Source organism: Rhea pennata, chromosome 8 (assembly GCF_028389875.1).
Source record: "Rhea pennata isolate bPtePen1 chromosome 8, bPtePen1.pri, whole genome shotgun sequence".
Classification (NCBI taxonomy): Eukaryota; Metazoa; Chordata; class Aves; order Rheiformes; family Rheidae; genus Rhea; species Rhea pennata.
The window spans coordinates 12455193-12477908 of record NC_084670.1 but is presented as its reverse complement, the minus strand read 5'-3'; the positions used below and the strand labels follow the sequence as shown (position 1 = coordinate 12477908).

At 40.0% G+C, this 22716-nt stretch overlaps 1 protein-coding gene across 9 annotated transcripts in view; it reads left to right on the top strand.

Moving 5' to 3' along the window:
- ST3GAL3 (ST3 beta-galactoside alpha-2,3-sialyltransferase 3) overlaps nt 1-22716 on the top strand; it is a 188328-nt gene that overhangs the window by 92652 nt on the left and 72960 nt on the right. For all 9 annotated transcript variants that reach the window (XM_062581131.1, XM_062581127.1, XM_062581123.1 and 6 more), the window contains one exon: nt 15849-15943. In XM_062581131.1, coding sequence (XP_062437115.1) covers nt 15849-15943 — 95 coding nt within the window. The remainder of the gene's footprint in view (nt 1-15848; nt 15944-22716) is intronic.

Genomic DNA, 22716 nt, shown 5'->3' with positions numbered 1-22716 from the left:
CAAGACCTGCTGGCTAATCTAATCTCATTTAATTGGTTGAGCGATTTCAGTGTCTACTAGAGGTAATTTGTCAACAATTCCCACACGAGACTGGGTCTTAAGTCAGTATTACTATATCAAAGTGTACATATTACTGTGCTTCCTGTAAGACAGTAGAGACGGCACAAGAGCACGCAAGGCAAAGTTGTATAGAAAGGGGAATGGGAGAATGTCTGTGTAGTCGCCTACTCTTGTGCTGTCATGTTGAGACTCTGAAATTACTCTGTTGGCTGTGGGGGTTGTAGCCATACTTGTCATCTTCCTTCATCTGACTTGTTTGTATGCCAGCTCTTTGACAGCTGCAGGACATTGCTACAGAGGCAGTTTTCCTATGTCTGAAGTTTATTCCCATGCTAGCTAGTGGGTAAAGAGGAGTAATGTGGCTGTTTGTCATTTTTAGCTAGATGTGCCTCATCTCCACCTGAGATATGTCCTTTCGAGAGCTAGTGTTTTACTCTTGCGTGCTGTTGCTGAAGAACGTTGGCCAGCTTGAAAGAGCAAGGGGAGGTCTGCTTGAAGCAGTTGATAGCTACTGTGCCTGCCTTTTCTTGTTCAGTGCAGTCTTTGGACTTGCTGACTCGTGCTTTTCACAAATAGGAAGCCCAAACCACATCCTGAGCACACTGTTTCCTACAGCCATTCCTCAGGAAGTAACTGAGGCTCATTGTATGCATATGGTCCTTCAGCTCCTTATAGGTAGTTCAGTTCTGGTGCTTCTATAGGGAACCATATTGCACAGAGAGATTTTTCAGTCCTGTATGATAGGTCTGATTCTTCCAAGGCATGTAGAGCTGCCAAACATGTTCTTGAAAGATGTCCTGTGTGAACAAAGGAAGAGGCTAGGCTCATTATGTGACAGAGCAAGACTAGTATCTGAGCTGTTCCTCTGTCCTTAAAAGTTGGTAAGTGGTCTGCCAGACCAAAAAAGGGGGTGTTATTCACTTAGTAAGGGAGAACAAGAGGCTTGCAGTACATACCATGGCAGCCAGTTGAGAAGTTTGGGAGATATGTTTTGAGGAACATACAAGGTGGAAAAGAAATGTAGTTGAAGGCTTCTACAACATAGAGGCTGAGGGTGCTTCCCAGACAAGGGTTGCATATTACTGCTGAGGGACAAGTGAGACCATAACATCTTGGGGATGGGTAACATCACATCCCACAGGCAGAATAAGAAGGGATGACCTGGATGGCAAAGAGAAAACGAGAAGTAGGAGGCAATATAAATGTTGAAGCAGCTGGATGTGCAACAGGTGGGATGAAAACAAATGTCCTTGTCTGCCTCTGAGGGAAAGAAGCAAAAGAGAAGAAGGAGATCTTCTGTGGTGGATCTTGGAGCTGAGCTGAGCTGAACTCTCCCTTTGATTTTGCTCCAGGAAGGAAAGGTTGAGGGGAGAAAATACTGATGTAATCTTTCTACATACTGTGTTTCTGCTTATATACATCAGAACAAAGAAGAAAATATTCAATTCTTCATGCATCAGGTAACATACATGAGCAACTCCTTGCCAAAGAATGTCGTGGCTGCAAAACATCTACATGGATTCCGGGAAGTCTGGACAAATATTTTGAGGAGAGATGTGTTGATGGGAGGGGAAGGGGGTTACTGACTAGACAAACTACATCAAGCTCAGGAAATCCACTGAGCTGAAAATGTTAAAAGCTGTGTGAAAGTTAGGGAGGAAATTTTTCTGTTTGCCCTGTTCTTGCTTTACCCTGTACATCCATGTATTGCCAGTTTTGGAAAAAGGATTTTGGACTCTCTGACCCGGTACAGCCTTGCTTGCATCCTAGGGAAAATTTTTCTTATTCCTGGGAAAACAGCTGATGAATTTTTCAGAAATAATCCCAAGCTAAAAATCAAAACAGAACAACCTTCCATACATCTATTGCTCTTAAAGACAGCAAATTCTGATACAATAACTAGTTATCAAAGAAGCACACATCCTTCTGATCCCTAGTCTCCGTACTGGGGTTAGTTTTGATGATTGTTTGCATAGCTTCAAAACCTAGAGATCGCTGCGATCTCAGAGGCTAGGTTCTTCACACGCATTTTGGATAATGCCCGTGATAGTTTATAGTGCGTGTAATAATAAGCAGTACAGGCAAGGTTTGTTTAGATTTGTGCTTCGCAACATTAAGCACACTCTCAGTATCAAAAGAAGAAATATATGTAGCCATTGAATGAAAGCTCACACTGACTATTGTAGGTTACCCAAAGCTGTGCTAACCATGGGCATGTCTGGAAGCTTTTTGTTGTTGCCCCATATCAACCTATTCTAATTTCAAGTAGAGTTACTATTGCATTTTGCAGTTTCTGTTGAAGTCAATAAAGTTTCATTTGTCTCAGTTTCTTTAATCATTTATATGCTTAAGTTTAGACAGTGATGTTTAGATAGCATTGATGTAATAACTTGCAGATTTTAATATTGTGTTGCTTCTGAACTTTACTTCCAAGTACTCTTAGTCTGTAATTGAGTGAAAATGAAATGTCCAGTAAAAAAATAAAGGTCCAGTTTAGGAGGGTAGAGCATGGATTTTAGCCTCAACATGACAGGGGCTGATAGCAGAACATAGGGTAATACGGGTAATACTCTAGTGTTTGCTTGCTCTGTGATTGTCTGTTGGGGTCAGTTTGAATGTTTGCCCAAAAGGCACCCATAAATACTTGTGGGAAGTTTTGCTTTTATCCCACAGTATTGCTATTTTGCTGGCTAATGAAAGTCTTCTCTTCTCATGAAGATCAAGGAATGCCAAACTAAAGGAGTGCTTTCTATTTTTTTATTTAGACAGGGAAATTTAAGTGTGTCCTGAGTGAGACAGGGTTGTATGCTTTAACTTTATTTAAACTATCCTAAGATAACATGAGGAAATTGATTTTAGAGACAGAACCTCTTGGAAAGGGTTTCAAATGACAGTCAAAATGTTTTCTGGGATTTTTATTACATTTTTGCATAGTAAATTATTATTATTTTTTAGGAACTTTTTGTTTGCTTGACCCATAGCCTGCTTGTTATTTCTTCTATTGTACTATAGAAGTTCAAAGAAATGAAGTGTCTGATGATTTATCAAAAATGGCAAAAAGTACTTAAGATGATAAGGCTTTAGAAGAAACTTCTGATTAATATTGCTTCTTATTTACATTAGAGTCTTCATTTGCTTTTACCAGTGCATTCCAAAACTTTCAGTTTTTAAGCTGTAAGCTTTCATGACATTTTCCAACTTCTCCTACAACAGTGATTGTTTTGTTAAAAGTAAGAGTAATTGAGGGCAAAATTATGGCAATTTGTCATCCTAAAGGAGCAATTTCTTGCACTGTAACACAGATTGTGTCTCATTCCAAAACATCTGGAGTGAAAAGTTCAATATCTTTATGGAATTAGTTTTAAAACTCTCAAGAAGTGGAATATAAACACAAACACCTTCTCTGTGACAGACATATTTTGTAAGTAATTGTTTGTGTAGTACTTGAGTACTGTAATGGTTGTGTAGGCCATCTAAGTGGTTAGGCAAACATAGGTGGGCAAAGAGAAGAATGAGAAAATAAAACAAAAATGGATGATGCAAAGAAAAGAAAGTGAATAGGCTGAATTCCAGGCTAAGGCGGAGAGCAAGTTACTGCGTTTGTGGCTCCATGCTGGATCTGTGGAGAAGTTGGGTTCAAGGTCACTCTCTGCACTTTGTTCCACCCTCCCTTCCTCCGCTCCCTGAGCTCCTAGAGACCTCCGAGGTGCAGCAGGATGTCTATGTCGACTAGAGTGCTGCAGACTCAACCTTTCTAATATTGGGTAGCCCAAGGAGGGGCCACTAGAAGAATATTAATGACGGGAGTGAGCTTGTTATTGCTTTCTATGAAGGCTGAAGCAGTTCACTCAATTAAATGTTTGTACTGGGACAAAAGTGGTGGATCAGCAATATTCATTGCTCTTCATAGTATTTGGGAGTGAATACAAACGACTTCTGAATACGCTTGTGACATTTCTTTGGTTTGGAGCTTGGGATCACTCAGACTGCATTTTGTCTGTGTGCTATAGCTCTTTTTGATAACAGTCAGAGCATGTGTAATTTTAACTTTCACCATTATGTCTTGTTTTCTTTCTCACAGCTGTAGGAAAAGTGCTTTCTTTATCAAGGATGTTGAAACAAAAAACATACTTGTATGTTTTTTTTCCCCCCTCATCTTCACCATAACCATTTCCTTTAGTGGCTAATAATAATTAGTATATATTTCAGTGACTTACATTAATCTCAAATGCATAAACCAGCAGCATCCTTTTTTGTACTGGCTTGTATTGTGGGAACTCATTGGAATGAACTATCTCATCGAAAAGCCTCCCATTCCGAGGAGGAGGAGGACTCTTGCACTGTTCTTCAGGTGATGCAGCAAGAATATTTTGAAGAGTCTCTCTGCTTTGATTAGTGAGTCAGGGAGGATATCTGTTCCCCCAAAATATTTATAGCATTTCAGAGAGCAGGCTCTCAAGAATGTAATGCTTGCGTCAGGTATGTATCGAGCCCCAGAGCAAAGTCCTTTGGAGAAGTCACTGCAGTGGCACAGGATCGTAGACCAAGGAGCCTAGTAGAAGAGCTAAATGGAGAGAGATCATATTTTTTGCACCTTTGTGGTAAATAGGATGGTGGGCAGTGTGTTTTGGGTTTTTTTTTTTTGTTTGCTTTGTCATCAGAATATTCAAGTCGTATCTCCAATTACTTTTTCCCTATCTAAATTTTAACTCAAGCTAGGCGTTTTTCTGTGTAGTACGAAGGGGAAAGGATAGTTAGCTGTCTGCTCTGTCAACTGTTTGCAGTTTCCTCTGCTGCGCACACTTGCTCCTTTAGTCAATAAATCTGAGCGCTTTCTGAAGAATGAAGACAAGCCCCTTTCGTTTTTGCCAGGTGGCCTCTGACATGGACACTTTCTTCAATGTCCATTCCCAATGCTTTATCTCTGAAAGCAGTACCCAGAAAGAGGTTTTACAAGCTCAGTGTCTTACCCTTGCTTTGTGAAAATATTTGTTTATTTTTAAAACCATTTATATAATGTCCCTAAGGACCGAAGGAGAGAGGCTTATGTTAAACAGTTCTGATGTTATCTGGAAGATTTTAAGGCATGTTGCTTTACTGATAACTCTCAGACTAAGAGTTGGAATTAGTAAGACGAGGAGACAGAGAATTACATGGAACTGGGCGCAGGGTCCCTATCACTCATATAAATCATCTTCTCTAGTTACAGAGGGACCTGCTGGCACTGAGACCCAAGTGGGCTCTTGTTTGAAAAGTCCCCTCTAAAAAGACTGTCTTTTCACTTGGCGTGTGTATGTTGGTCCATTTTAACTACATTCCCAGTTACAGCATGTGAATTACAAAAATCATTGGAGGTTTACACATCTGGTTAGAGGAAGAAAAAGCCTCTGTTGGAACTCTAAGAGGTAATAACTGGCTTCCACCAATTTCTCCGATAGTGAGTTGTGAAGACTGTTATGCAGCTGAGTAACAGAAATGCATCTGGAATCTTTCCTGTTGGGATTGGTGTGGATCCCATCAGTAGCAGCATTGTAGTTTATCTGTAACTGGTTTTCAATAGGTGGTATTATTTTGCTGTTAGTTCTTTGGTATATATGGTACAATGCATGTCAGGTGGGTGTCATTGCTTCCCTTTATGTGCCTGGGAGATGGCAAGTAAAGTTATATAATCCTCTGTTTCAATTCATAGAATAAGCTTGTTTCTTCTATTATCAGATGAATTGCACTACTTTGGTTACTAAACAAGCTTGAAAATCCCACAACTCTTTCTTGAACAACTTCATACAAGAAGGAGCATGCCAAGGTAAATTCTTTAAGCATTAGGAATTTGAGCAGTAAAGATCATTTCCACCCTCACTGTTCTTTTTGTTAGGTATCTGTTTTCTGAACAGTGCAAATTGTGACTGGGTTCCAGCTAAAAAGCTTTGTGCAATTTCAAGATGTCAGAACTGTGCCTGTCCAGCATCTCCTGTGCTTGTCCAGCACCTTTATCTTCTCAGCATAGAGGATTTCTAAGGTCTTTCTTGCTCCTACCTCATCATATCTTTGTATTTTCTCATTGAAATTATAGACAGTTTCATTGAAAAATTGGCAAATATTGGTATTGCTATGCTAACTTCTTATGCCCAATCTAGATTGTGAATGGGGAGGTGGTTCCCTAAATCTTAAATAAAAAGGAAATGGAAAATAGACCACCCATTTGATTGTCTTTGAGCATTAATTTATATAGTGTATGAAGAAACTGAACAATCTCTTTCTTCTTGTCTTTGCTTCTTTGGGTTTAATTGTTTGCGTCTTGTGTGCTCTAGGCAACTATTGTTGCAATAACTTCTACAGACTTTCTTCCCTTACTTTTATTGTTTTGCTTTCATTTCCTGTTTGTATTTTGAAAAAAAAGGCTTGTCCTTTGCCTGCATTTTCATTAGGGGAGTTTTCCACTGCAACACCTTAAATACACTGCTGGGAGTTACACTGATGAGATTACAAGCTATAAATATGCAGTAATTATGAGACAAGACAGAAAATCCCGTGCAGTTTGAAAGTAATGAAGGATTTCTTTTTGTTCCTCTTCTGGATGTTGAGGTCTCATTTGCAACTACAAGAGCTAGGAGCTCACAATAATACTGTTAATGCCATGACATACTTCACAGCAAATTAATATTTCCCATTTTATCTTAATAAGAATCTTGATAAGAATTTTTTTTTGTCTGGGTTCTTGAAACCATCTTCATGCCCAATGATCTCTGGGCATTGATCATTCTGAAAGTAAATGAATCTTGAAAAAGTTAAGACTATTCTCCCTCAGAAAAGCCTGTTCTATTTCAATAATGATGCTTGAAATGCTCATTTCTTCTTCCAGGCCTCCTAACTCTGGTTAGACTTAATGCAGAAGAGTTTTGCCCCAAGCAGAGTTTTGGCCTGGACCAGAGCAGAGTGCCAGAGATGAAGGAACATGGGATGTTCAGGAACCAGAAGGATTATAAAGTCCCTTCTCCTGCCTATGCAAACACCAAATCATATGATCCCTTTCACAAACTGACCAAGCTTCACCTCAAGTAATTTGTTCTACACTTTCCTGTCTTCCTCAGCTTCCATTACAAGGCTGTCTTGGAACTTCTCCATTTTAAACATTAGTGACCTTATTCCCATCTTCAGCTAGCTGTATCGTGATCAGGTCATATTCATTTGTCTTTTTGCCTATTTGTTCTTCAGCTTCAATAGCTCTTTTCCTTCCTCGCTGCATCCCCTGTGTTGTATGTAGAGAGAGCAGTCGCATCTGCTCACTGCTTGTGCTTCGCTGTGCTAAGCAGTTCATGCACTTTTAGTTTAGGTGGTGACACTAGCTTCCTTGTTTTCATTATTGTGCTATTCTCTAAACATGTACCAATTTCAGCTTTTTTGACATACATGCACAGAAATTACATGTGCTAGACAGAGGAATTAAGTATTCCAGGCTCCTTCTACAATGTCATAGTTACTCCTTATGAAGGCTACTAGGAATTTCACGGTTCCCTTCAATGCTTTCTAGTCCGGAAACTGGTCTGATACAGTATACATAGATGGCATAATGTGGAAGAAGAGAAACTCTGTCAAAGGCTTTTGGAACAGTGAATGGCAATTTGGTGTGCTTTACCACAAGAGGCTACCAGCAGCTCAGAGCAATCAAACGTGCCAGTGGTAGCAGGAAGGAACACCTGGGTGGGGTAGAGCAGTTGGGAATGTGTTGGCTGTGGGTTACCTCTTCTCTGCAAGCGGAACAAAGAGAATAGTGAGATGGCTTTATGAAGTCAAAGCGAGTGCAGTCACTGCTTTTTGATAGACTGTATAATTACTGTCTGTGATGAAGATAACAGGTTAGTGAACTGTGCCCAATGCCTGCAGTCTTCAGGAACGTATGTTAGATCTTCACCAGAAAGATTAGATCCCCTGCTTTTCTGTACCACAGCTTTGCAGAGCAACAATTAGTCTAGACTACTACTGTTTTTCATTAGAAATAGCAATAATCTTCCTGTCCTGGTGAAGTGTCACGAGCAGGAACTTGATTATGCTAAGCCTTGGCTGACGGGCAAAGATGCTGACTGGCATCTTCAGTGCAAGCTGAGGCCTTATGCCAGCAAGAAGGAATGGACCCTTTCTTCTTCCCTCTCCATCTGCTTTCCTTTTTGCTTGGAAAGCTTTGCAAACTCAAATAGCAATTACAGCCTGCTTTTGCTCACCTTCATCATGTTTCCAAATACCACGGAACTGTAATCTCATCTATTTAGCTCAGTGCTTTCTCAGAGGCTTTGAACACCCCACCTGGCTTCTGGTACAAAAAACTAGCTGTAATTCAATCCTGCATCTTTGACAATAACATATTAAATACAAACTATGACATTAAAATGATAGCAGACTGGTTTTTAAACTAACATGATTCTAACCATGTCTAAAAGTCAGCTTTTCACCTGTTGCCTAATTGTGTCTTGGTATTAGAGGGTTCTGTGAACAATGACACATTTTGCCTGTTGCCTTGTATGCTGCACCGTGAGGCAGGTCAAGACACGGTTTCTGCTTTGTCTGGATTTTATAGCTTCCCCCCCCCCCCAAAGGAAGCCAACCTTTAAAGCAAGCTTCTTGCGGGGTGTGTGTATGTGTTAACTGTTTCAAGAATCATTAGCAAAATCTGAGGATTTGGTTAGAGTAGGCAAACTGATTTCGTTTAACTTTCATAGTTTATCTCGAACTTTTAAATCCTCTAAATCATTATTTCCATTATATAGGAGCACTGTAGGTAAGCTGTTCAGGACACTTTGTTAGACTTCATGAATGTCAGAGTACAGTCAGTTAGCAGAAGAGACAGAGCTGATATTAAATGAGTCTTTGATTTTGTGTCTCAGTGGTGCGTAAGCACAAGATATTAATGGCTGCAGAAAGGTTAAACTTTACGTGTCTTCCTGTTTATCACGAAGGTACAGGGTACAAACAGAAAGCAGTCTTGGCAGGCAACAAGCTTGCTAAATCCATGTGCTGCTTATCTGAAGTTGTTTGTACTGAAATTTGATTACCATAGATGAAGGTAAATGCTTGTCCCAAGGAGTCTAACGGGTAGCTCCAACTAGAACAGAGCAGATCTGGGGGTACTCTATCTCCTCCTAGCCCAGTGAAAAGGAATTTAAAAGAAACAGACTTCTGCAGAGCTTCAAAAGATCATCTAGTTAATTTTCCCTCTTAAAAGTAGGCACAGTTATAACTAACTCATTCTTGATAGGTGCTTTTGCAAACTTAAAAATAAAACAAGAAACTAACAGGGTTGATGGACGTGCTGCCATGCATGTCCACACAAGAGATTTCAATGCATAATAATCCCAAGTATAAGGAACACTTTCCTAATGTTTAATGTTTCCTTTGCTGGATATGAAGGTATTACCTTCTGCTTTTGTAGCAGTGTTATAATATTGAAGGGCTTATCACGTCCTTTTTCAATTCTCTTCTCTAGACTAAACAATTCATTTCTTTCTAGTTTTTCTTAGAGGTTGTGTTTTCTAGACCTTAGATCTTTTTCATAGTTCTTCTACAGCCTGTTTCCAGCTCATTTATGTTTTTTTCTGTGATGTCCAGGACTGGGCATGGTTCTTGAGCTGATACTTTCTGATCCTGAATCAAGTGGAGTACTTCATGATTTTTACAGCTGATAGTCACATTTTTAGTCATGATGAGATATTTATCTTTTTTTTTGCAGTAGCATGAGAATGTTGACATGAGTTCTGTGAATGAATCATTAGTGTAGAGTATGGAGGCCCTTTAAGACATGTTGAAGCTGCTGGTTCTGCTCTAAAAAGATCAGTGCACTGGGACATGCCTTCATTAATGAGTTTAAGTAAGCTGCTAGGTCATGGACAGCAAAGAGGACAAGGAGTCTGATGCTCCAGAGTGCCCCTGGATGGTGCTCAGAGGAGCCATTGCTAGGTGGAGGAGGCTAGGATGATTGCAAGCACTACTATAGGCCTTGCAGCTGGGTAGGAGATTTGGGTGTATGGACTTAGCTGCCCCTTTCTTTTCTTTATCTTTGGAATATAAAGTTAGTTCAAAGGCTTTCTTGGAGTGGCTTGAGTACTCCAAAAACTCAACATTAATACCTCATGGTCCTTCTTGCCGAGCTGATTACACTTGCTAAATAATGGACAAAACTAAAACCAATTGGTAGGGAGTTGGTAGGAAAGGATAGAGAGCAAAACAAAGTAACATGATACCACTGTATAGATCTGTGGCATCGGTACAGCAAATGACTAAGTAGTCTAGGACTTTTCAACCTGAAAAAGACACAACTGAAGATACCACTAGGGTCTGTAAAGTCATGAATGACCTGAGAAAAGATGGGCAGGGATCAGTGACTCACTGTCTCTCAAGAAAAAGACCAAGACAGTCATAGGTGGCAGTGACCCAGTGTGGCCGTTCCTGTGTGCTAAGCTGCCCTTCCTGCATTGCGTCTGATTTATTTCAGACCATTTTTGCAGTTGGTTGAGATCAATTTAACTTTTGGCCTGATCTTTAATACTAAAGATTTTCGTCTTGCAGCCATCCATTTGTGGCTCGTTCATTTGATGATTTAGGAAAAGAAGTATGCTGGTTGTCAGATGGGGTTAATCCTTATTAATGCAGTTTCTTAAGTTTTTCAGCTGCTTGAGGAATCTTTGAGCTGTTTGGATTTTTGACAGAGGATTAGTGTCAATGAGAAATGTGAAATCGGGACATCACAAGCCTCCTCATTCCCTTTACTATCAAACCATGCAGCTCCCCAGAGAAAGGAGGAAAAGGAGATGATATAGTTGGAGGTCTCCCTAGGGAAAAAATTAGTTCAGGCTTTTCTCTGTGCTTTTGTAAATGCCTGTATCAAAGGAGCTAGTTATTCAGTGCTGGAGTACTTTGAGATTTGGTTTGTGTTTCAGCCATTTAATTAATAGAATTGTTAGATTTTGTGCATTATGTCTACCCATGGATGCTTTTTAGCACAAGCAAACAAAAGAGAGGATAGCAGTCATGCCAGAACAAATAAGTCATCTCTTTTGTGTATGAAAAAAAATCTCTTTTTGGAAGCTATCCATGCCCTCTTGCAAATGTAATGTGTAGCTTATATTCAACATTTGGTTCTAGCACTTCCCCCCACCCCTTCAGCTTCCAGTTTTTCTTTGCTGATTCTACATAACTAAAAAAGCAACAGAAGGGCAGGACTGTTTAAAAAACTGGAAGCAGTGGGACTCCTACCAGTGCATGGAAATGTTTGAGGAGTAAGCCCACAACAGAGTATGGTCTCTCTGGTCTAACTAATTCTCTTCTATGCATTTATGTCTTTCTATTATTTCTATTTCTATTTCTTTAAAACAGCAGATAGGAGTAAGGAGCAGATTCTGCTCCAGTTTAAATGTCTGAAATTGTCTAACAGATATTTTGATAGAGGATTAGTTAGAGAAGTTAGCACTATTGATATTGAACAACTAAGTCAGCACTCATCCAAGAGGAACATTTCTGAATGCATCTGGGTATCAAGGTACAGAATGGAAATGGTCAGAAAACGTGGCTAGGAGTCTTCTGTCCCAGCTAAACAGCTTCATCACTTTGAATTATTTTATACTAAAGCAAAATATAAACCTCTTAAAGTGTGTGTGTGTATGTGCTGGAGCAGGACTGTCTCAGCTCATACAATACAAATTGTTCGTATGCCTCTAGGGTTTGATTCTAGGTGATGATGGATTATCACCTCATGTAGAACTTGTGGCATAGATTCAGTCTTCCAGGTAGAAATATTCTGGGGTCACAACTCTTCTTACTTGTCAAGGAGAAAATAACTGGAAATATGATTTTTGTAGCATAAGCAAGAATTCCCTAGGCAGATATATATATATGATATATATATATCATATATATATATATAAATATATATACATACATACATACATATATATATATATATAAAATCATCATTCTTGTGTGTATATATAGGTTGCTGTTTAAGAATAGTTTCCTGGCAGTACACTTCCATTTGCTGTGTGCTATGACAAATTGTGTTAGAGATTTTGCTAATGTCTTTGTATAAGGAATGCAAACTTCAGAGCTGGGAGAGGTTTGGACTGTACCTTGTAATTATCATTTCTGACATTTAGCTTATTTAGATATCATTGGCTGTTTTATTGGGGTATATCACTTCAACTCATTGTTTTATATACTTGATGTTTTCACCCAGAAGTGTGCAGGTCATAGATGTGTACAACAAATGCTCTTATTTCTTATCTTTTCATGGCTATTATGTGCTATGAAGTTGCATTACATCTTTTATGGAATTTGGTGTAGGGTAGAAAGAAAGTGTTTAAAATTCAAGTTTAAGCCTCTGCTTTTTGAGAAATTGAAACTCCAGCTTTACACGCTATTTGTCCACAGAGCACAAGTTCCAAAACTGTAGTTGTTGGTGCAGCTAACCTGCCTTTTAGATATCAGTGATAGATGATTTAGGTAAAATGCAGCTTCTCATGTGTAAGCTGTTCAGTAGATACAGCAGTTAGAATCCTTCAGAAACATTTTCTTTTCTTCTGTTTGACAAACTCCCACACATTCCTTGGAATGTATTTTAGGGGCTCTGCAGAGAGCATTCCCATAGACTGTTTGAAGCATATCCTGATATTTCCTGAACGGTCCTAGAATACGCCAGACACGCTTCAGAGCCGAGACAGAACAGCCATGCTCATGGAGAGGTTTGGCAGACAGCATTTCCCTGTCACTGCTGGACATCGATTGTTGCCTACTCTGATTTATTGAGGTGGCAAAGTGCTTTTCATAGATCATGAGCTTATAACATTCATGGTCTCTAATATTTCCAAAATGGAATTACCTTCAAGATTTATAGAAGTTAAATATCCTTTCATTCTTCCTCTTTTCCCCATATGGATATAATAATTTCCCCCAAACTGTTCCTCCCTGCCTCTTAAATAAAGCAAAAATGTGTATTGAAAGTCAGTTTCCCTGGCTATGTTTAGAATAGCATTAAATATTACCAATTGATAGTAGGTGGCCTAAGGCCACTGTTCCTAACTAGAAAATTCTTCAATTTACTTGTTGCAAAGCCAATAACAAGACAGATAGTCACTTTACGCTTAGCTTTGGCCACCACTTTGGTCCCCTGGCCTCCCCATGCAGAAAAGATACTGGAGAGGCATCAGATCAGCCCTGCTCATGCTTTGGTTGTTTTTTGGGGCTCCTATTGGGGAGTGACCTCCCAGGAGCATCCAACCTCCCTCCTGGCTTTACAAGGCATCTTCCAAGAGTCAATCTGCATTAGGGAGAGCCATCCATACTGCACACCTGATTACTGTAAACTCTCTCTTCCTGGCCATTAATAGGCCAGTTAATATTGTCTATAAGTAAATACTGTCTTTTGAGTGAGTTCTGACCTTACAGCCAGCATCTTCATTTTTGTGCAGTATTCCTGAATGTTCCAACTGAAGTGGATAGGTTCTTGATCTTATACCTCCATTGTTACTTTCTAGTACCCTTTAGCATTGTAGGGAATTCTACTCTTGACTCTCAAGAGGAGATTGAAATCTCCTCACATATGCACTTTCAGAAGGGCTGGAGTTGATCCTGAAGATTGTGCATCGCAGCAGTAACCAGTGTAGTTCAGTGACCAACACGCTGGTGCTGGCAGTGCTCAGCAGCACTGCTTCCTTTGCTGGGGCTGCTCCTGCTGGAGAAAATCAGGACCATTCTGTGGGACCTGACTTCTGCTATTAGTGATAGCTGTGATATTCTGCTATTAGTGATAGCCCAAGTGATAGCTGTGAAGGAAGAGATGTGAATATCAGTGCTGTGACCATTCAGGTTATAAATGCTCTTGCATCATGTGAGAATCCTGCACAGATTATTCCTAGAGATGTTGGAAGGAGATGGAGAAAACTCCTTGGAGATCACCAGTGTAATACAATATTTATTATTTCTGTGCACCAAGATGCTTGAAAAATCACCAATACAAATATTGAACTAATTTGTCAGGTTATTGCAAGTTTAGGATATTTTCAGATAATTATTTATGCAATTTTAAGTAGGCCTTAGGGAGTTTTTTTGTTTATACTTAAGATTTTAGTAAGTTCTAATGTATCTGTCACATCTTCCCTACTTTTTCCGTAAGAAAATTACGTGAACCTTTTCATATCCTCAGTCCTCCTGTGTGCTCTAGAAAAGCATTCCTTCCTTTCTAGATCAGCCGTGTAATCTGTGCATCCTGCTTTTATGGTAATAGATTGTCCTGTTAAAAGTTGCATGAGTGGATGTGAAGCAGTATGCATGGGTGAGTTTAAGTCATTCTGTTCTCAGTTTGTTAAATACTCTTGGTCTCTATTTTCCCCCTTCTCAGAGATTTCTACAACCTCTGATTTACTGGGCCTCTGTGATTGCACTGTATTTTGAGCCATTTGCAATTCAGAATCTGTTCCATCATTTCTTCATCATGCTGCTATTTGAAACTGTTTCTGTATATTTGGCTGTGGCCTAGTGCCGACAAATCTGTCTTAAATAGGGTGATTCAAATGCAGTTATTTAATTGCAGCAGCATGGAGTTGCCTGCTGACTGTAAGACCAGCCTGAAGAGAGAGTTAAACCTGCGTTTTACATCTAGCCTGCTACCACTTCTTAATTTAGTGAGGTTAAATCTAGATCAGACCATTGATATGTTGCACTTGTGATAAAGCTGTAGAGCAGGTACACTCTCTGACTTTGCACATGCAGTGAATTCCTTTTTTCATTTCTACAGCATGGTTTGATTTTGATCGGGAACATCTGTGCTACCATTTTGATATGATGAAGAGATTTCTAATAGATATTAGAATATTTGCTAGTAGTGATTTTGATACACTTTAAAATTAGCCAGTTTGAAAATTAATACTTCTGTAGGTTTTCTTGCATGCAAAGTGCTAGTTGTTTCCTTTTATCTGAGCATTATGTAAAATGCTTCAAAAAGGACAATTTTTTAGTAGCTCTTGTGTTTCTGCTGAGCATGTTAAGACTTATTTCCATAATGGCACAGTTAAGTAGAACTAGTTCACTTTTTGTAAGTGATTTTGGATAGGTCACAAGTATTTGGTTTGCCTGTGGTATCTCTTGAACCATTTGTATGTTAAGGAATGCAGAAGAAAACACAAATCTGTACTGCATTTCTATTCTATGTAAACTAAGTACTACTTCCTACTCTCTTGTACTATTTCCTTTCTTGCATTTGTTATGATAGCTGCTGTGCGTGTGTGCATATGAATGAGGTAGGAGCAGCTCTGAGTGCAGATAACTCCTACATTTGTGCAATGCGTTCGCACCTGCCCAATACAGTGCTAGTGCACATATGTGTAACCAGCAGTGTGAGGGCAGCTCTGCGCCCGTTCCTCACACACTGACGGGAACAGCGTATAAATTTGCTTGTGTGTACGAAACTTGAAGTAAAACTGTCTAAACTCTCATTGCAATTTTCAACTTTACTGTATCTGAATTAAAAGCCAAACAATAGTTAGGAAGTTTGCTGTGTCCTTCTATATCACTTAGTGGAAATGATTGCCAGATTGATGACCTGAGTCTCTTGGGTGTCCTTGTGGCACAGATTCTACCTGACACATTCATTCCATGCAGGCATTTTTTGGTAAAAGTAAAATCCACCATGTTGTACTGGTGCCAGTGAGAAAGTAGAATTGGCACTTAGGTATGAGGACCCTCAACGATCCTACAGAAATTTATTCCTCCAAGTTAAGGAGTTAATTTCTTTTTCATTTTGGTTTTCTCAGGTTCTCGAAGCCGGCACCAATGTTCTTGGATGATTCCTTCAGGAAATGGGCACGTATCAGGGACTTTGTACCTCCCTTTGGAATTAAAGGACAAGGTATGAGAAAACTGTACAGCTGTTGAAAAAGAAGGTGGTTCTGCAGATGCTTGCCCTCCCATCTTGTTTTTCTGTTTTGAATGGTCAGTTGGGCTGTGCTTGCTTTCCTGTTTCCAGAACAGGGAAGATGTTGGAAGATGTTGAAGATGTGGAAACCAGGGTTTCCACAGATGGAGGGTGGGGCTCAGACCGGGCTTAGGGCATATGCTTTAGTTTGTGGGGAGAGACGTGCAACAATGCCAGTTCTGACCCACCACCACATTCTGGAAGGAGCATTTTGACATCACTGACTGCTGTAGTTTATAGAGTGTTAAAGTAACTTTCCATCAATATTTCTTTGAAGAACAGGTAACAGTGCTCTTCCTAAAGTTTTGGAACTCCTGGGTTGACCAGTGGTGCAAATCCTCACTGTTGTCTTGTAGCATGTGGTCATATAATTACTTTATAGTCATGCTACTTGCGGTCTTGTATAACAAATAGGAAAAATCTATTCACATACTTTGGTAATGATCCACTACGATGTCCTGTCCTCCAGCTGGAGCGCGGTGGCGGAGGCTGCATCTCAGCTGTGCCGTGGGAGGGCAGGAATAGTGCTGGTGGTGGTGAGAGAGGGAGCCAGTAGCCCATCCTAGCAGATGGTATATTCACGTGGGTGAGACAGGCTGCTCACCATCCCACATGTGCTGCCACCAGAGACCTCTGGGTGAATAGTGGTGGGACAGAAAAGGTATACAGGCAGCAGTGGTTAGCCACTAACTTCCAGAAGTCTCATTTTTGAGATCACAGATAGCTAGCCTTCCTCTTGAGGTTAAAATACAGGGCAGAGGTGGGACTACAGCCTCTATGGACTTGACTCTCTCAAGAGCAATCTCTGATTAAAACAAAGACTTTACTGACAAATTTATTCTAGCTTGCATTAATTCCCTTCTTTGCTTTGTATGTGTCCCTGCCTTGTCCTGTCAGTCTCTTGCAGCTCATTAAGCACCTAATTACTTTTATTTTAAATCAACCAGCAGAGTTTGCAGCAGAAACCATGAAAAATAACAATGGCAGCACAAATGATAGTGCTGTATTGGGCACAGCAGGGCCTTCCAACAGGCGCACAAGGTGTACAAGGCTAGGGCAGGCTGCCTGACCAGGGTGGAGATAGGATTTGCAGATTACACATGATGTCAGCTAGACCTAATAAAAATCGGTCAATTAAATGGAATCCAAATGGATAAATTCACCAAAAGAGGATGACGGAACGGCTCTGGCAGCCTTCTTCCTGAGTTTGTTGCCAGCTTGTATCACCACTGCAGTGTTATGTAAATCTGGTGTTTTATATTGGATTTCCTCAGTTAAAAAGAGAGATGAGAAATTGCCATCATTTAAATGGCTGAGAGCTGAAGCCATGGGACGGAAACAGTTGAATGGGTTGGGGGTTTTTGGGGTTTTTTTATGTTTTTTAATGCCCTCCTGGGACTAAATTTTGTGCCAAGTTTCAGTCCGGAGCAATTTCTGTGTGTGGGAGGGTTGAATTATAAATTGCTGTAACCCAGGATTTCTAATGGCTGTGCTGACAGGCTGTGAGTCCTAGCGATGCGAATGGCGCCCTTTCGTGTTACACATCACTTGGAATTCTTGCATCAGTTTCTCTAGGTGACCCACGGGACACGTTCTGGCTGAGCTGAATGATTTGATGATGGGATCAGCACCTCATTAGAGCTTTCAGTCAGGGCAATCTCATGATATCCAAACAACTGAGCGAGGCAGGCAGCGTGGAGATAAGTCACATGCAAGATGCAGGCTATCAGAGCTGGGATGTGCTGCATGGGAAAAAAAAAGAGTAGTCAGGATGGTTGACAAAGTGTAGAGAGACATGCTGTGGTGGAACAGATGAGGCAGGAGTTTTGCACTGTGCCTCAGGAAGCCCCGTCACACTAATGGCCGGGATTTTCAACAGAGATTTGCACTGTGAAAGGTATGTGTTTGTAGCTCCAGCCCGGCTCTAACTGGGCTGGTGACCAGAAGATTTTGCTGAGGCTTTTGGTGAATATCACCTAACCTTTTCAGGTTATTGTAGTCTAGTCCAAGAGCAAAAGGACATTTTTGTGAAATACAGTTACAGGATGAGTTCTCTTAATCACTCAGTAACACTGCAGATTCCAAGACACTTTTAGAAACTTCTCCTAGGTAGCTTGAATGTACAGAAGTTGGGAACTCAAGAGATTCTTAGTAGTTTGGAAGATAATCCTCCATTTCTGCTTTCTCTTATTAAATTTTTCCTCTCTTCTCCAGGTTTTTAGCTGAAAGGTTTTTAAATTCATACTCATAGCTGTTTTTCTTTGCTTTATCTCCGAAAAAAAAAAAAAAAAGCTGAGAGAAGTACTTTTTCATCCATCACTTGATGTTATTGTTCCAACAAGGAATGATTCCAGTCTTGCAGTCTTTAGGGGAAAGGAGCTTTTGAGGAGCGTGGTTTACGGAGCTGCACTAATTTGAAATAAAACGTCTATATAAATTACATGTAAAAGTGTAGAAATGGCTCGGAACTTTTCAGAACTACTGCTCTTTAAAGAAAATCATATCAAAGAGAAGGCATTATACTGATCGTTTGGGCACAGTTCATCAGAGGTTTTTATTTTCTTCCCCCAAAAATCTGATTGTAAAGACAGTTCTTCCATCTCTAGATGCTAAAGTGTGTGCAGTATAACATAAAGCTCAATACTCAGTATTCCATCATTTTCACATTCATTTCCTGATCTGGCCCCCATTTAGTTTTATTAGTGTGGATGTAGCCAAAGTGAGGGATATCCTTCAGGCACACAATGAAATTAGCTAATTTAGAAGTTATCAAGAAGATCAAGCTGTAGCAAGCTGTTCAACTCTAAAAGCTACAAATGCCAAGATGTCCCGTGGGAGACGTCTCAACCCTCCCGTGTCCTCAGCTGCTGTTGCGGTGTTGGATGTTGGAGCGCCTCCCTCATTTTGCCATTTCAAGGTGTCTGGCTTGCTCTTAGCTGTATTTTTTTCCCTGCACCAACCAAGCTTGCTGTAGCAGCTTTTTCCTGTGAAGAACAAGGAGATGACAGTGATCTCAACCTGTTTAGCTAGCTATGTAGTGGGGTTTTCGGTTTCAGTTGAAACTTCCTTTGTATTTGCATCCCTTTCTAGCAACTGCTTCTATCCATGTAGCTTTTGGAGGAATGAATAAGCACATGCTGTCCATAGTCTTCCAGAGATTCTCCAGCATGCTTTCAATATGAAATTTGTCAATGGATAAGCAATAGAAACATTGTTTATAGTGTTGGTGAGATGATTAATCACAGAAGGCATTCTCCCTAAATTTGCCTGTGTAGCAAAGATCCTGTTGTAATATCTCCCCCATGCATTTAGTCAGTAATTGTGTCATTGCTTAGCAGTAATTATAGGTCTTCACTTCTACCTTTGTTCTGGCTAGATCATTTTTAGACAGAGAGGCTGCTTTATTGGCTCTAAATCATTTTATCTTTGGAAGGGATATTTATTTCTTAGGGAGTGACTATTTTGTCACTATCCCAGAATTTGCATCTCACGAGGGATTCAAAAGCAGTTTCTCCCCACAGTAATAGAGAATATTAAGAACATTTTTTGAGGTGCTATGGTCTTATCAAATGTAGTATGTAGTACTGGCCAGGAGACTTCATATTTTCATCTGATACAAAAGGGACATCTGAAATTAGTGACACACTCTATGACAAAGAAGTCAGATCTGCCCAGAGCATCAACCCTAGCAGATGCTTTGTGCAATGGTTAATTGTTCTCATTTTATTTGGTTGTTTTCCTTTGTGGAAGTGCTTCTGGGAAGATCTGTAGTTCAGTGCTGCTTAGCTGAGGTTTCACTAGTCTCATGGGACAGAGGTCATTCACCTTCAGTGAAAATATAGAATTTTCAGGTGTGTAAAAGCTGGCTTATCAAAACAGTATCAGGCGAAAATCTCTTTTCTTTCATGTTCTTTTCTTGCGTAGTTTTCCTTTTTCCACATGAGTTTTCTTGGCATGAGTGGTATTTTATCTCTGCGAAAACGTATTTGTTTGGACATCACAATTGAAATTTACATCAGACCCAAAGAAAAACTGTCAGAAAAGTAGGTCTTTCCCAACATACTCTTCCAGCTCTTTATAGAAGCTGTAGTACTACACGCAAACACCTTCCTTGTCTTTTAACTGGGTCTTTTTGATAATGAGGTTATCTCTTTTTCTGCTTTAATTCTCCAAATTTGTCATTATTTTGCTGGCTGCTCTCTGTTGTATGGCTGATTTTCCCGCTGTGAGCGTTCTTTTGTTCTTCATACGTTCTTCCTTAACGAATAAGCAAGAAGTACACACACGTAAACCAGCTGACTTTGTTTCAGAGTAGATATTAATACAAGATTGGTATTTCTTCTCCTGTTTGAGGCAGATTTCTGAACTGAATTGCACTAAAATTTTACATTTAACCAAAATTGGTAGTAGTTGCCACTGTCACATGGGAATATATCTATAAAAATGCTGCTGTTTCCCAAGGGACTCTAGCTGATTTTATAGCCTCAAGAAATTAAATGAGACTTGAGGAGGGCAAATGTTAAACTCTCAGAAGAGGTAGAGGATCAACTTTTCTTACTGAATAAAGTCTCTCAAGTTATTTTGTGAGTTTTGAAGTTAAATCTACACTCACTCTATACCACTCTCTTGATAAAAGTGCAGCTCTCTAGTGGAGTGGCTTAGTTCAATCAAAATGGATCCTTTGCTATTGAATGTGCTTAAAGAATTGTGCCTATCCTGACTTAGGGATAGAGAAGGGAAAAGTGTCCGAGGGAGATCTCAGACTCAGATTGGCAGTTAATTGGGTGACTCTGTATTAAAGTTATTGCTGAAGTGTGACAAGTGAAGACATGGATATTAGCTCTGTCTTTTACCTCCTACTGGGAAGAACAGGTATTCTCTTGCTGTTATGTTTTGAAGTGCCGCATCTTAATGCTGCTGTAAGACTTGGGAGAAATTGCTGTTATAATTGTTGGTGGGTTTTTTGACCTTGAAGACATCTCTGGCCACTTGTGAAGGATCATCAAAAATGCAGCAACAAATGCAGCCCTTTAACCACTGTATTTGTTTTCTCACTTGTCTTTGGATGACATGTTGTGAATCTTTCAAGGTCCGTTTTCATTTGGTGTGCGTTAGCCTGTTTCTGCAGACTTTATTGCTTCCTGTGCATGAGACTGGAGTTCAGATCAAACTGGTTAATGCAAGATTACTGCAAAATGTTGCCTATTTTCTGGCATATTTTTTTTTTAATTAATGTTCCAACTCACAGCCCTGGGATTACATTGGGAACTAAGCTTGTATTCTGAAAAAACAAGATCTTGGTTGTGAATAAAAGCTTGCAAAAAAAATCCCTGAAGGCTCTAAAACTGCAGTGTAAATCAAGAGAGTCCAAATTTTATGTATTTAATTTATATATTGTTAAAAAAATAAGACTTTGAGAGCTTTGTAGAGCTTAAATTTAACACCTACAGAGTTTCCCCAAAACTGTTAGGGAGGGGCATACGTCTTCAGTCTTTTTTCTTGCATTTGTTTTTTGGTTTGGATCTGTGAAACACTGCATAAGTGTTGTCCTCATAGTATTAAAATTCATCAATGAAAGTATTTGTTTTCAAGTCCTGTTGCTAGTAAAGTATAACTAAAGTTAGCCACCTAAACGTGGCACAGCTGGTGACAGAGTTCTGCAGTTCGTAGTAAACTGCCTGTGAGAGCCAGTTCACATGTTAGCAATGTGCTTCCAAGTCTCGGGAGTCCTTGTAGCTACTTTCTTCTGCACAGACCTCACGCAGAGAGGAAAAGTAGTTAGCTAATGAATAAAAAGGAGTGGTGCAGGAAACTTCAGAGCTGTTTTACTCACGGGACTCACAGCTTCACTAAAATACAAGTTGCCTGGTGGTCCTGAGAGAGAGTTGGACAGTGTGCTCTGTGGGACTTGGGTCTGTGGCCTCATGCTGGGCCCTGTGGTAGCAAATCTTGTGTAGACCACCATTCCTCATGCTCCCTTGAGGAGCAAAGCCTTAAGGAGCAAAATCAGGAATAAGGCACTTTATACAGGACTAAACTTCCTGGTAGTGTAAGCAATGCGTAAACTGTTTTTTTCTTATACCTTGTTTAGAAATATTGCAATTTGTTTCACCTTTAGCTTTGATGGAGTTAAGTAGTAATAAACTTGTTCTCCTCATGAAGCTGATGTGCACATGGCATTCTTTTATCTTTGGATCGGCGATCTGTATGCAGAAGAGGTTGGCATACTTTAGGGATGTCTGTCAGCCTGACGCTAGTCAGTACGTTCCCAAAAGCTGAAGCTTATGCTCAGTGCCCTATGCAAGGGATGTCTAGAGATATGGAGGCCGTAGAGATATGGAGATCCAGAGATCCAGAGCTGACCAGCTGTGGAAATGGGCAGTGACCATGCCTCTCATGGACAAACAAAGAATTGCAGAGATGCCCTGCTCCTTGACCTTAATGCATGGTATTCAAATAGTTAGTGCTAGCAGTAAGGATATATAGACTTGTTAGGTTTTGAGGAAATTGGCTGGTATGGACAACTCTAAAACTTACAGCCTCTTCTCTCCAGCATTTAAGAATGCAGGAACCATCCAATTTGCTTATCTTTAAGGCAAGCAGAAGGTAGATCCTATGAGATACCTGCAGTAAGCCCTGTGGAGTGAAGAAGCAAGAAGCTTATGCATTAGAAACAACTGTGTTAAGTGTTGTTAATATTTACAGTG